This window comes from Pygoscelis adeliae, unplaced genomic scaffold (genome assembly GCF_000699105.1).
Source record: "Pygoscelis adeliae isolate BGI_AS28 unplaced genomic scaffold, ASM69910v1 Scaffold264, whole genome shotgun sequence".
NCBI lineage: Eukaryota > Metazoa > Chordata > Aves > Sphenisciformes > Spheniscidae > Pygoscelis > Pygoscelis adeliae.
In genome coordinates, this window is record NW_008824672.1 from 1,056,903 (window position 1) to 1,072,682 (window position 15,780).

The window sequence follows — 15,780 nt, forward strand, 5'->3', positions numbered from 1 at the left end:
CTTAAAAAATGCTATTTAAAATTATAAGCAAACTCATGAACCCATGTTTCTGCTAAAAAAACCCATAAAAGGTCTTTCTTCCTGCACAAAACGTGATTTCAAGGATTCTAAACAAAAATATGTTTAGAAGGTCCATAGCTTCATCTGTAAAATACATTATTAGAGTCCTGAAAGTATCTATTTTTGTTTTTCAGAAAAGTCAGGATTTTAAAATAGCATTACTGTTTATCCCATTTTGGTGTTAATCTTAGTATTGCAACATCTAAAAGGCCATCAGATATTCTGTCATTTTAATACAAATACAGTCCTTGGCTGTGACAGCATTTGGCATAAATATATTTTGCCATGATATTTCAGATAACCCCAAGTGTGTTTCTCTAAATGCATTAAAAATTTATACGATTTAAAATTTATACAGATTCCACACAGAGAAGAGGAGATTAGGAAACAGGCTTCATCAGGATAGCAATGATGCTTATCTGTAAAGTTCTTTTCTTCTGGGTTTCTAAAAATTCCTTGTCAGCAACTGCCTGAATTTCTAAAGGTGTCCTATCAATGCTTTATTATATTTTTTGACGTAATAGCAGAGAGTGTTACATTAGATCTATAAGAGAGTTTAGCTTTACTGCAGCAAAAGAAATATTTTCCTGTATCCATACCCTTTCAGTCATGGGCCCTCAATATATAGGTTAGCAATGTGCACTAAGTGCTGAGACATATTGACTTCGGTGGGAGTTACAACACCTCATTCACTCAATACACCCATAAAGGTGATATTGGCTGTTGCAAGTGAATGGAGCAATCTTTATAAGATAAAGGCATGGGAGACAGGGACTCAGAGACATAACATCCAGGCAAGCTAAGGTATAATGAAATTAAGAAAAAGCATACAGGAGATTCCAGAAGAAAAATGAGTAGTTGTTGTTTTTTTTTTTTCCCACAAGGAAGAAAAGTTAAAATTTAAAAGGTGTTTCTAGTAATAAAATACCTGGAGAATCAAGAGCCAGTAAAAATGACACCAGTCACCTTGCAGGCATTGCTATGGAGATGGCAAGATACCAGACATAAAAATCTTTCCAGACAGGATAGGTCAGGGCATCCTTAAATAGAAAACAACAATAAATTCACAACATTCCCAAAAGACTTCAGAGCCTTGCTATAAACACTAGTCAAAACTTTTGCACTGACTAATGTATCAAACCACTTTGTCATGTTTAAATAGGTCTGCACAGTATCTGATATTCTAGTAGCAGCCCAGCAACAACAAATGGCAAGTCACACACCATTCTAATCACATTTCATACTTTTTAAATGCTCCCATAACTGCAAGTCAGTATAACGTCATATAAACTAAATTGGTTTAATAAGATAATGTAATTCAATAGAAGTACTTTAAAAAAAAACAAGCAAAAAAATCCAGGCCCATAAGCCCATTAACCTAGCAAATCTTTCTATGATGTAAGTTTCCACTCAAGATCTTATGGAGTAACCACAAAAAAGGAGAGCAACAGGAAGTGTCAAACTCAAGAACTCTTTCATAGCATCCTTCATTAATGTTGTTTAGTTTAGGGTCATGGAAATAAGTTGGCTCTCAGGGAAAAAGCAGTGACAGTTTTTACAAAGCAAATAATTCTTGCATGTCCTAACAGAGTGGGTGTATGCTAGAATTTATTCTTCTTCACTTGTAGTTGCTATGCACAAATCATTGTACTCTAAGACATATGCAGTAAGCCCTCGGTTAGCTATAAATGATGCTCTGTAGAGCAGGTCGAAGGAACTGGGAGTGTGATAAGGCTTGCAGATTTTTCTCTGAATAATCTAACCAGAATTAGCATGTCAGGATGAACAGAAACACTGAGCAGATAGCTACCACATAATTTCAGCTAGACAGAGCTGCAAATGATTGCCTTATGTCTACGTAGACATTAAATGTTACTTTAGGTCTGTCTGATGGTTGGTATTTCCAAAGGCACCCAAGAGTATGAAATATCTGAAGTCTCACACAGCTTGAAAAAGTTAATCATCCAACTCACTTGTGCTTCCTTTCACAATGAATTTTGGCTCAATACTGCGTCAAAATACTCTGAAATGCTGAGAGCTTGTTTTCCTATGCAAGCTAAATCCACTGTGCTGTACCAACTTCCTTCCTTCAATACCAAGGGGAACCATGTAAATGAAGAGACTGCATTTCTCAAACAGTAAGTTGCTCCTCAATGGCCAGAGAAATGCACAGTTCGTTTTACAGTTAACTTACTGGATTTCTGATTATTTCACCTAAAAAAGGAGCAGAACGAGCAGCATTAAAAAAAAATTAAAAAATAAGAATTGTGTTTAAAGCCAGTAGGTAAATAGATAAATTCCTTTCAAAAAAATCATTCTTCACAGTGAAAGCTATGTAATCACTTCATATCTTTTCAGTAATAAAAATACAACAAAAGCAGGTGTTATGCATAATACACTTTAAGTTTAATTAAAACTGAAAGAAAAACAACAACAAAACCAGCAAAACTTAATTGCTTTCAACTGAAGCAGTAGCCACTTTGTCCAGGGCTAAATTTTCTGTAAAAAAACAGAATCTGCTTTCATTCACATCTTTGCAACTCCACTGAAGTTCACTGAGGCTGAAGATAAGTCAACTACAGAATATAATTTGGAGGTCACGTGCAAAGGGTCTGCACTCCACCTTTCCCATCAGTATTTTTTTTTTCTAAACTCAATTACAGTAACACTTTCTCCTTCATCGCTCTGACTTTGATATCCCCAAGAATAAGACAACGAGATGAATGAGAGCTGATCACAAGTTCTACTAGAGTAATCAAATTTTAAAAGATGATATCTCATAAGACCTCTTCAATTGTACCAAGGATCTTCCAATTTCCTTTAGGAAAGGCTTGAATCTTAGAGGTGCTCAGCTCTGCCACTAATGCTTATAATTTGAGTCTCAGTGTTTTCATAAGATATCAATATTTTCTTATTATACCTAAGGGTGTATTTGCATTACGCTTAGTGTGAAGCATTTACATCATCTATGTCTGAGTTAGGAAATAGAAATAGTATTATATGTAGAATCACAACTGGTATGTATTCATTAGGCAAACAGATAGATGGCATTGATGTAGAAACCAAAATGAGCATCTATACCCAAACAAAGATATATTGTGTGTTACGCCTGTCGCCGGAACGGAGGGAAGACACAGTCACTCAATATGAGTGATCAGCATACTTCGTTTATTAGAATACAATCATCAGACTTTATAGGCTTACTTCCTACATATTTATTATTATAGGCTGGGTTAGTATAACTAGTTCTAAGAAAAGGCGATCACAAGTTCTACTAGAGTAATCAAATTTTAAAAGATGATATCTCATAAGACCTCTTCAATTGTACCAAGGATCTTCCAATTTCCTTTAGGAAAGGCTTGAATCTTAGAGGTGCTCAGCTCTGCCACTAATGCTTATAATTTGAGTCTCAATGTTTTCATAAGATATCAATATTTTCTTATTATACCTAAGGGCGTATTTGCATTACGCTTAGTGTGAAGCATTTACATCATCTATGTCTGAGTTAGGAAATAGAAATAGTATTATATGTAGAATCACAACTGGTATGTATTCATTAGGCAAACAGATAGATGGCATTGATGTAGAAACCAAAATGAGCATCTGTACCCAAACAAAGATATATTGTGTACACGAAACACCCCAGTGGATTGACGTATGAAGGGAAACCTCATGATCTATCAAAACAAGAATCTCAGACTAAAAGAATGAAGGTAGGAGAGGTGATCAAAATTCCCTAGTTGCTAGGCATTTTATGGAAAGAGGCCACATTCACTCATCTTATTAAAATTCGTGGAAATTGAAAATATCCAAAAGCCCAGGAGAGGTGGGGTCAGAAAAATCTATTTCACAGAACTGGGAAGCTTACTCTAAATTCACCTTGAAAGCACTTTCCCCATCACAGATTTCCTGAGAGCCTTTTGATTTCTCTCCTACTTAGGAGATAATTATAGAACTTCTTTTCCTCCCTGACTAATGCATACAGAAGGGGGTCACTTCAGCATTTTATGCAGATTATCACGGTTTGTTCCTAACTAGATCTTTGTTGCAAATTATTTCTCCTTTGCTCTCTCTCCAACTCATCTAGCAAGCTTTATTTTTATTTCCTTCTGTTTCCTGTATCTCGTCTTCTGGCTGTGTCATTTGATATCATAACTGCTTTAGTATTCAATATTGTTGAACTGTACTTCTATTTTCCTCTTTTCCTTTGTTTTCTCCTTTAATTTTAAATTTACTGTTGTCAGGAAACAATGACACTCAGGCACAGAGATGATGGAAGAGGGACATTAATCAAAGGTTACATAGCGCATTTCTCTTGTGGATAAAAATTCTAAAAGGTACAAATCCAAAGGGAAAGACTAAACACTTCCTAAAAGGATTTCTAAGGGCACCAGCATCATGTGAGATTTTCTAAGATCATCACAGTCATTTCAGTCAGGAAGAATCTGACTTCATGAGTTTAAATTGCCAATGCTGGATACTTGGCTCATGTGGTCTGATCTGGCCCTCACAGCTTCTGCTGCTTTTATTTCTTGTACAAAGTGACACTAAGAGGAAGATGTGATAGGAAATTCTGCACCACCCCATTTCCACATCAGGGAAGTCTGTCTCCTCATAACACTACTACAATAGTGCAACAGTATTTTTGCATGCTTAAGGCACCTCCCCTGCCTTGGGAACTGATTAAGTTTAAGACTTATTAATAGCTAATAAGCACAGTGTTTTCAAGATTAAACCAAGGCTCAGACATCATTGAACAACAGAAACAATGCTGTTTTAGGCAAGTTAGAAGTAGAGTCAAAACCCATAGGGGTTTGGGTCTTTTTGCTAGTAGCTCAGATTTATTCTTAAAAAGAAAGCTGGGATAGGGTAGGGTTGGTTTTTTTTTTTTTAAACTGCTTTTTTAGTATTGGGTAAAAGTTGCAGGACATGAACAGTAGCAGTACTGCAGCAAACAGCTTGTGAAGTATATCCCAAAGATTTAGCATTCCAAATAGAAGTAGCAGGCTTCTGCATAACTCATTACACATTTTTGCAAGTGGTATTGGTGGTCATTAACAGACCAACAGTATTCCTCCTGAATTCACCAATCATACATAATTGCTAATAAAAAGAAAAGTGAAACGTTCTTTCATGAAGAAGCTTTCAGTGTTACTGTATTACAAAACAATGTAAGAACAAAGACTTTCTACAAAACCCTCAGAAAGGTGGGCCACTTTGGAAACAGTCACAGCTGTGACTAAATCAACCAAATCACGCGTTCCCAAAAGATTTTCCCTTCAAGGTATCAACAACAGATTTTTCCTCAGCCTAACTGTCCTGCTTTATATATCGTTCACTCAGCCAGCTGCATAGCCCTCTCCCATTCTCCCGAGACAGATTCTTCGTTATTTCAGTAGCAGTTGTTGGAGAAGCTTTTCTACATTTGAGATAATATAAACACTAAAGGCTCCAAGTATTTGTATATACATAAGCGGCCTTAAAACAGAAACTTTTTATATTTATCAAGCTTAAGCACAAGCCCCTCCCTCCCCCCCAATGAACACCATTCATACCACCGAGTCCTAAGTAATCTAAAGCAGCACCCAATGTTTTTCTCTTCACTGCTGTCTGTCCCCCTGGCTTCAATTTCTCCCTCTTTCAGAATCCTATCTGGCACATGGATGAGGCTTTTTCAATAAATCAATACTCTAATAAAAACTGACTGCCTCTATGTACTCCACATATTAAGCGATTTTTTCTTTTACAGATTAAGCCATTCACCTTATGCTCTACATTTGACATTCATTTTTAATAACAGACCTTAATAAAAGAAGCACCTGGCAAAAATATGAATATAAAATAGCACAATGGTAAATCTTGTCTGCTTTGACAGTATTTTTCTGATGAGGCATAATAGCTAATCAATTTAATGTGGTTTCAGAAAGAATGATAGCATTTTGCATTTACTGTTTTCAAAGTATACTTTTGAAAAAGAATAACCATCTGAAAGAACTGCTATGAGGATAGGCATGTTAAGTAATAGCTATCATTTTTTTGTCAGCAAAATGGAAGGCTACTGTTTTCAGCAAAAATGATATTAGCAGCTTATCCATGAAAAATGTAAAAGACAAAACCAAATTATATACTTTTTGCTGAAATCATTACAGCATAAATATCCCTGTAGCATCGATATGAAAAACAATACATACATGATAAAACTGCTCCCCAGCACACATACACACAAAGAACAAATTACCTTCCAAAATGTTATGTTTAAGAGCAGAATTTTCAAAACTACTTTTGTGTCTCACATTTACTCCATGAAATTAGTGAAAAGAAAAGGCAGAGAAGGAAAGCCAAAGCATAAGAGACTCATTGAGGAATACCAACAACCAAAAAATATCTGCATGCTCTGACAACTACCATCATCCCAAATGGGCTTTGCTAATCCAGGGATAGGCCTCCTGACAGCAGCTGCAACTTGAGTCATTATGTTTTGAGCTAAGCTCTGTTCTGTCCTGACAAAAACAACACTGAAGAGTTGTACGAGGTGTATAGCTCCTAAAAACACAGTCAGTCAACATCGCTACAGTGTATGCTTCCATTTTACACCAATGACTTACCCAGATATTTCCATCCTGGTGGTATGGTTTCCAGTTTCTCCCGGTATCGCTATAGAGCATCCGATACTGAGTGACCCAGTCAGAACTGCTATACCTGCCTTGAGTCGCAATAGCACTGATCTGCTTCCTGTTCCCAAAATCCACCTGCAGCCATTGGTAATGATCACTGTCTGATGGAGACCAACCTCCTGCACCTGTTGGGTTGAAACAAAACAGAGAGATTTAGACCTCAAACACTTGCTTTGAAGTGAACACATTGTGAAGATGCTGATTGCTGGAAGGCAGCCCAGCTGAGAGGAGTATAATACCAAAAAAAATTGAACACACACACACACACTCACACACACAAGACAAATATGATTGCACATTTTTTTAGAAATGCATCTTTAGCACAGGCTTCAAATGCATTAACTCTGTTGCCTTAATCATTTTATGATATAATTATAATGATTTAATGGGCTGCCTGCTAACGAATCAATGCCTTTATAATGCCTTAATTACAGTTTATTAGTTTTTGCCAAATTATAATTGTTCAAGGGTTGACCAATTTGCCATGAAATACTTTGTCAGAGTAAGTTGGCACAAATCAATAACAATCTTTGGATTTTGTATGCCTTTTCAATAGCATTTCACGTTAAAGAGATAATATAGATAAAACGGGAGGAAATAAGAGCAAGCTCTCTGCCTTCCTATGTTTCACTATAGTGCACAAACTGACAGATCTACCAGAAGAGTTGAAAAAGGAACAGGTACTGCAGGGCTGGATCCAGTTTTGATCTGCTGGGTGTACAAGCTGTCACAGATTACATTGGCAGATGCTTCACAGAAGTGTTATTGCTCTTTATGGGTCTATGAATTAACTTGACAGTAATACTATTAACAATACTCTTCTCAGCCACCAGACTACATTGAACTGTTCTAAATAAAGAAGGCCAATGATGCATAGATAAATGTAGTATTAAGACATTAATGCAATTTCTTATTCTTCTGAAATAAAAAATATTAAGGGGAAAAATGTAGTTGGATACTGCAGAGAATGATAAAAATCCTAAGATAGATATTATAATTATACATTTACTATAATGATAAGTATTAGGAAATGGATGAAACATCAAAAAACCCCTATCAGTACAGAGAAAAAGTGGAGAATCATTCTCTTTATATTCATAGCAGATGTTAAGATGCAGAAAACAAAAACTTTACAGACTTAAAGTGATTACAGGGTTTGGTTTTTTTTTTCTTTTAATTTTGAACTAAATAAATAGCCTGGCACACTATAAAATCACATAGTCTAGTCCATAGGCCAATTTTTCCTGCTTTTAATTTCACTTATAGACTTCAATTGATGTCACAAACCTAGGCTGCTTGCCAAGCAAGAAACTCTTTGCTATACTGCGTCTTATATACTCCCATCATTAGGCGGCAGCATTGCCTCAGTCTTAGACAATTCTAAAACTCATTCAGCCGCTACAGGTGTTAACATGTGCAAGTCAGAGGACATTTTAATGTTGTGGTATCAATGGGATCATTTGATGTCATAAGTGGTGCCTTTCATTGTAATTACAAGTGTAGCACTACAGCAATGACATCTAATTTGTTAAAATTTTTAAGATTTACAATAGATGTTTTGTCCCTGCACTACAGGTATTTATACCCGGCAATATAAACAGGGTTCTTTAGGGGTAGGGAATAGCATTTAAAACCCTTACTAAAAGAACTTGCAGGGCAAAGTATTCCCACACATTCCCAAATTCAAACTAGCTCTATTTTTGCAGAGAAAGGCAACTCTTCTTTTAAAAATAGAATATAGCTTCTTCATGACTACTGTGCAAGGAGGTTGGAACAGTTAGCTCTACATACTTGTCGTAATAGCATAGACGCCGCTTTCTCTCCCTATCCTAACATCCCTGTCCAAGTGGCGTATCTGAGACTGATGGCACACAAAGGATAAGAAACTGCCCCTGCACAGAAGCCACCTTTGTAAAAGGGCCCTTTGGTGGCTTTAGAAAAAGTAAGGTCTGAATGCGAGCATTCAAAAGTTATTATGAAAGGCAGAGCTGACAAATCCATCAATAAAATGTCCTTCAGCAATGTAATTGTTGAAGAAGGATGACATACTATAGCTGTAAGAAGGCTAAAATAGACATGTTTTTTACACTTTTTACTTATGCAGGAGGCTTTGTTATGCAGGCGATTTACATTAAAGGAGGAGATTTTGTTATGCATATTTAAAAGAAAAGACTTTTAACTATAACACGATATAATTTTTTCTTTTAGTACATTCCTATTACTGAGATGAGACTTTGGCCTTCTTTAACTGATAAACATATTCATTCATTGTAAATTGTAACTAGGTTTCAGAAAGTCTTCACCTACAAATCCATTGAAAAGTTTGGAAAAATTGAGTGCTAACATTCATTTTCCCGTTTTTTTGATGTAAGAAGAGGCGGAAGACATTCTTCACGTCGTGCCTGGCAAAAGTTAGAGATATGTGACACAATAGTCACACCTAGGCCAGGAGATGGAAACACGAGTATTGCAAGAGAGCCTGCCCTATAACCATTTCTAATAAGTGAGAGACAAGACTTTTAGTCAATATTGCAGACAGCAGCAATGTTATCCCATTGGTTTCTTGACCTAATTCTCTCAGTTTCACATTTGCCTTCCGGCTTTTCCAAGAAAGTAAATAAGTAAATAGTCAAAAGGATGAAGGAGAAACACATTGGATTATAGCTAAATGTGCTGCTTAGCAGACCAGCATGGGAAGGGAAAGCTGATCAGTCTGTGCGGCAGGGCAGGCATCAGCCATTCACCAGAAGCAGCCTGTGGGGATCCATTAAAAGTTTCCTCTTCCCCTTTGATTCGTCAAGCTGTGTAATTTGGGGGAGCTGATTACTTTGTTCATTTTGTTTGTGATATGCATAACCTCTATTGATTCAAGGATTAATAAAAGTCCTCCTTTTTTTCAGGTGCATGCTCTAAATATGTTATGAAAAAGTTGGATTATATAAAAATTTCCCTGCTGTGAGATCCTTGCAAAGGCTCTGAATTCATCGGAAGAATTTAAGTACGTTTGTGTCTCCATTCACACTACGCAGGTACAAAAATCTCCCCCCGCCCCAGAAATATGCACATGCTTACAGCTCAGCATATCGTTAACTATTTTGCTGAATAAAAAACAACTTCTTCACTGGCATGAAGAAGTTGGTTTGATATTGGATTAGGAACAAAGGAGTTACTGACAAATAAAATATTTAACACATTTTGCCTTTTTAAAGGAGTGGCGAATTTGGAACAAACCTGATTTCCACACTATGGCATTATTTCCAAAATACACTTACTTTTATGGCCAATATATTATGACAGAATAATGAATTATCTTTAAGGAATGAGCAAAATGACAGCATGTTAGTAGTTTTCAGTGAGCATTGCTTTGCACTGAAACTGCAATGGTATATTAAATTTGTTGAATAAATGCTATTCACAGTATTATTCTTCACACCTTGGTGTAAACTGTTTATCTTGAATGGTTACAGGCTATGTTCTGAATTTTATTACATGCATTAGTTGCACTTTTTATTATGGCAGAAAAAAGGCACTGGATACCTGTTTTTTTATATGATACTCCGTTTTACTTCATGTACTGCCTTTTAATGCCAAATGCCACAATATACTACAAAATCAATGTGAGTTACAAATTATTAGAAAGATATTAGAACTACAAAGTATTTAAAAGATATTAAACATATGCACATAATATAGTGTACTTTCATTAAACAGGTAAGGAGCATTTATGGTGTTCTTTGGTAGTAGAGGTGCAATAACTACAATTGCAGACAATATCTGCTTCCTATTTTTATTTTTATGCTATTCCAGAATTTGATGTGATTAAACATATTCACCCACTCAGTGGCCAAAATAATTGACTTGGTGACATTAACCAAGAGTCACTGAATGCTTTTATTTATACTGTATAGCACTCTTCACCACAAACAGGGCAACTAATTTCAACTTGAGCAAGAATGAACCTTTGCTAGTAGATATCAGAGAACTGCAAGTTCAGCAACAGTAAAGTCATTGAGCATGTGGCCCACATATCTTTGTGCATCCAAGAAACTTTCCTGTGCAGAAAAGCCTAAAAGTCTTAACCAGCAAAGCCAGCCAGAGCATTCCTGTGGTAAAAGGCAGCTCTGAAAGATTTCATAAAGCTTTACTTTCAAATCAAGCTACAGAAAGTCATTTGATCTGCACATTGACCAAAAACTGTCACGAGTCTAGTACTGAAAAAACACACTCGGTGATGCAGAAGACACATAAAACTATATTCAGAATGCTAAGAATTTGTAAAAGTTGAATCTTTTCATGATTTTTCACCAAATAAAGACACTTGCTAACAGACAGTATTAGCATCATTATAAGAGTTGACGTTCAAAGATTTAATTTTTTTAATTATGAAAGCCCCAATGGCTTTCATGTTTTTATTGGATTTTATTCTACAGGTTCATTCTGTGGAACTGAAAACAATATGAAAAACATAGCCTATCTCTAAATGACACATGCAAAAGTTAGCACTTAATATATTTCTAGGAGTATAAAGAATTCAAGTCAATGTGGGTCAATTTTGCAAAATTTCATGTATAATTTCTTCCTTTTAATTAATTATACATTTCAGCTCCCTGATCAAAGTTGAGTGAGCTAGCTCCCATTTACTGCACATGAAGAAAGCCTACGTGATGAGTTAGCCTTACCTTCTTATCATTCCCCCCGAAAAATTATCAGTAAGTAGCAAAGCTGGGGTAGGCTTACAGATTCGAGAGTTTTATCTGAACTGTCATATGCTGCTGAGCTTATAGATCTATAAGAAGGGACACTAATGATTTCTGAAAATGTCTGTTCCATTTCTGTTAGAAATCTTCTTTCTTTTGAAAATTTGGCACTTTAATCTTCATTCATGGCTGAAACTGTAAAGATTAATTTGCACTAGAAGAATCCCATTCTTGTTTTAGTCACACTTATTCATCATTCCCTTCTTCAAATCACAAAATAAAAAATACCAGTACTGCAGTAAGTCTAGTTTTCTACTCTTTTCAAATCAGTAATAAAAGGTTTCAATTACATGAATGAAAGAAGGAGGGGATCCTTAGTCAGAAAATTCATTACAAAACAAACTATGAAAAGCTATAGATAGAAGATTTAGGATTTGTGGTAGTTATAACTCAAGGGATTACTTTAATCATAGAAAATTTCTATAGCCTTTCAGCAAGGAAACCAAAAATATGCCTTTTTAATATTTATGTAATAATAACCCAAAACATTCTTAGAGTTTGAATCTGCTTATTTGTATGGGCAAAACACAACCCAATCTTTCAATGAGAAATAACACTTTCTAGGTCACTGCAATAGCATGAAATCAATACTGTTTGATACCTTGCTATTTTCCAAGACATTGCATGTCATTCCTCTGCATAGAAGATAAATCAAGACAAAAAGGAAAACTTTGAAATACTGAGATCATTCATTCACTGCACTTCAGAGAAAATACAGGCAGCCATTTTCTGCAGTACCCTATAAAACAATACAAAAAGCCCAAACTTCTAACCTGTATAAATCTATCATCTGCACTGTTAGTTACCATTATGCTTAAGTAGGACATCAATGGCGGTTTCCATTTTTGGTTTGTCTTCCTCTGTTTGTCCATTTTATCATTATAGATAAAGACTGTCTGTATACAGACAGTAAAACATTTAACTTTACACAGAGCAAGCAACATCATAGCATTGAGTGGGTCTGGTCACACTGAGAAAAGTTATGCCCATACAGAAGTCTTGGATGATTAAACACTTTGCACTTCAAGCTGCTTCAAGCAAGGATTGTTTTTACCCTGTATTAGGTAGGGCCCTCTAACAAAGAGACTCCAGTCTTCATACAGGGCTCCACTTCTAATTAGAGCAATATTTTCCTGATATTGGCATGGAAAAACATTTTTTATTTCCTTACCATAAACAGCATGCATTGTTATATTTCTTGTATTCATCTGCTGTTCTAGATAAATTTGGATTTGTAATCCAGTCCTTATCTTTAGGGTAGGGATTTGCTTTTGCATGTTTGAAGAGCTCTTCTTTCCAGTACATAACAACAGTGATGGAATTGCAGACAAGGCTATGCATGACGCTGATGGTGGGCAAATAATGAACATTCTGCTTCAGAAGAAGCAAAGGTTGATATATAGAAGGCAGCGAATACTGAGAAAATAGCAGCATGATTATAGTCACCCTCTATTTAAAATTACCTATATTTATTTTTTAAAAAGTTAAATATCACAGAGAAGAAGAAAGAGAACCGAAATGACAATAACTAGATTTTGTCTTCTCCAGAATTCATTATTAGAATTTACCCCAAATCAGACCATATTTACTAAAATATGGCAAATGAGACGCAACCTTTGGCCTAACTCCCCATCAGTTTCAATAGCACCTTTCCAGAGGTGCAACAAGAATTGGGTTCTAGTGAGCCTCGAAGCTCTAAGTTCGCTATAAAATACATCTGATAAAATTCATTTTGCAGGGGTAGCAGAAGATAGGAAAGATCCAATATTCATTCCCCAAAAGCCTTCCATCATAGCAGCTGAAGGGTGTAAGTCTAGAGAGAGGTCAGTATCAGCATTAATCTTGACTTCTGAAAGGCTGAAGTAGCACACCAGCCTATCCAGTGTCCGTTACTAATCACTGGGAATGTTTCTTCTGATTTCAAGTGGCACTTACCAGTGTCTTCCCTTGGTGTGGCTTAAACATCCGATAAAGTATACTTTTTTATTTCTTTAAACTATGTAATACTTTTTTTCCCCTCCTTTTTTGGGGGGAGGGGAGAGGAAATAAGGATTAGTCCTTATTCACTTTAGTATATATATTTTGGACATTGTTAGACTAATTTTAGAAGACTTCCACTGTACTAAAAAATAGACTGGGGGGGAACCCTAATTATATTTCTTAAAATTATTTCATTTTAATTTAAAAACCTGAAAGTTAAGAGTAGAAATAACCCAAGGGATAACAGTAGTTATCAGGATACAGTCCACACAGATCTTTTTTAAAAGAACATTAAAATCACTACATTATTTTTTTAAATCCCAATAGATCTTTCTTACAGTAAATGCAATTAAAATAAATCCCTTGATGTAGTGTCTGCTTCTTAATACCCACTGCTTCCTAGTATATCTTAACTGAGCACAAACCACATATGAGGGAATGAATGATCAATCTGCCTTAAGGAATGGTGGTGATATCTAACAATAAAAATGATGCAAGAGAGATCTCATCGTTGTCATTCACAATTGTCAAACTCAAAACAGGGGAAAAAAGTCATAAGCCTGTGGAGTCTCATATCCTGAATCCGCTGTTGGGGAACAAACACTTTGCAGCTTGGGTTATTTTAATGAACACATCACTTTAAACTATGCCTTTCCCATCTGTTCTGCTTTCTAATTACATATGCAAAAAGAAGCTCATTCACAACCGCATCCTAATGGAATCTTAAACAAAACTTGGATGAGATTTAAATATTCTGTGCACATCATCTGTATTCAAGGCATCAAGCAGCTTCTTCTCCATGAGGTGTTTTCTTGTTTTCTAGACAGAAAGTTGAGTCAAGGCAATGGATCACTGAGCCCTGGTATACAAACCCCCTGCATACAAAATAACCACAGTGGCGTACAAAAGACAAGGAAGAGAGTATAGAGATCTCCCTTTCCTCACACCCCCTTTTCAAGTACCAGGACACAAATCTTTCATTGCATGTTTATGCATTGCAGCACTGGGGTTTTCCTAACAACTCAGGTCATGTCCCTGGCAAGAACTAGCAAGTGTATAGCTAATAGATAGCAGACACTGCCTCTGCAGTGCCTCTGCTGAGCAATCAAGCCCCGATTAGCAGATTCTTATCCAAGATTTTAATGATAGTCAGATCAGGAATAGCAAAGTTTTATTGACTGTGATTGAATACCATTTACAGCACTTCGAAATCCAGATACAAGCTCATTATGACACTTCTGGTAGTTCCTTGTAACTGTTGTGATCTTTCCTTAGTAGAGATGGCAGAGAAAAAGGAATTAAGATATTACTGCACGTGATCTATACCATTTCTATAGCAATGAGATACCTAAACACTTTAGTCACCTAAATCGTCCTGTTCCCATTAGTGCAGTCCACAAATTGATGGAAGGCAAAGCTGAATTTCTGTAAGTTAAATAGTGATGTTCTAATCCATCTTGATTAATATATTTTTTCCCCTCAAATGATTGTACATGAAAGATGATTAAATGCCATAATTCAGTCTTCGATATCTTGTTCTGTGACAAGTCTTCAGTGATAAAAGATACAAACTGAACCTCCTGTCTTGCAGAGACCTGTTGTGTGAGATTCTGTAGTGAATATAGTTTCTGCCGTTGTGCTTCGGGGTGTGTGCCAGTGTTCCAGTGATGTACAAACAACACTGCCTTGAAATGCTCACTGTTAACAAATAAAAGCTACATGATTATTTCGTTATACTCATTATCTGTTTTCTATCTATGTTTTTTAACTCCAAGTCTCCTGGTCTGTGTCTCCCACCAGAAATTTTTCTCCCTTGACATACCCTGCTCGTGACGTACTCCCTCTGGCTGTTATTTGCCCTGAAAGACTCTTAGCCCAGCAAGTACAAAAAAAAATGACCTGGCCTAGCTCCTGCTGTTAAATACAGCAGTTCTGAAGTCCAACTCCCTTGATGATTGCCAACAGCCAACCTTTGCCTGCTGCTACTGATGTTTGTAACACCTACTCGGGCTCAGCTCCTGGACTGCTACAGAACCTGAACACTGCTCACTTTTCTTCTCTCTCTGTTATTCTTTATCTGTTTCTACTAGCGTTTTTTGTTTGTCTGTTTGTTTTTTTTAAAGCTGCTTCTTTTGGGATTGGCATGAAAAAATACATTCAAGAGTATGCTCAGGTTGAAGATTTTTTCCTAGTGTTTCGTATCCAGGTTAAACCTGCTTTTCCTCTATACAAATGTCTTTTCCATCTGCTCAAAATTTCAGACCTGAATTCCCATTTTATAGGAATTTCTCAGAAGCTAGTTTCAACCC

General features: G+C 36.1%; 1 protein-coding gene across 1 annotated transcript in view; it reads right to left on the bottom strand.

The window, feature by feature from the left end:
- Window positions 1-15,780, bottom strand: part of CNTNAP2 (contactin associated protein-like 2) — a 1,203,666-nt gene that overhangs the window by 796,533 nt on the left and 391,353 nt on the right. The window contains exon 3 of the mRNA XM_009323034.1: window positions 6,666-6,859. Within this exon, the coding sequence (XP_009321309.1) occupies window positions 6,666-6,859 (194 nt within the window). The remainder of the gene's footprint in view (window positions 1-6,665; window positions 6,860-15,780) is intronic.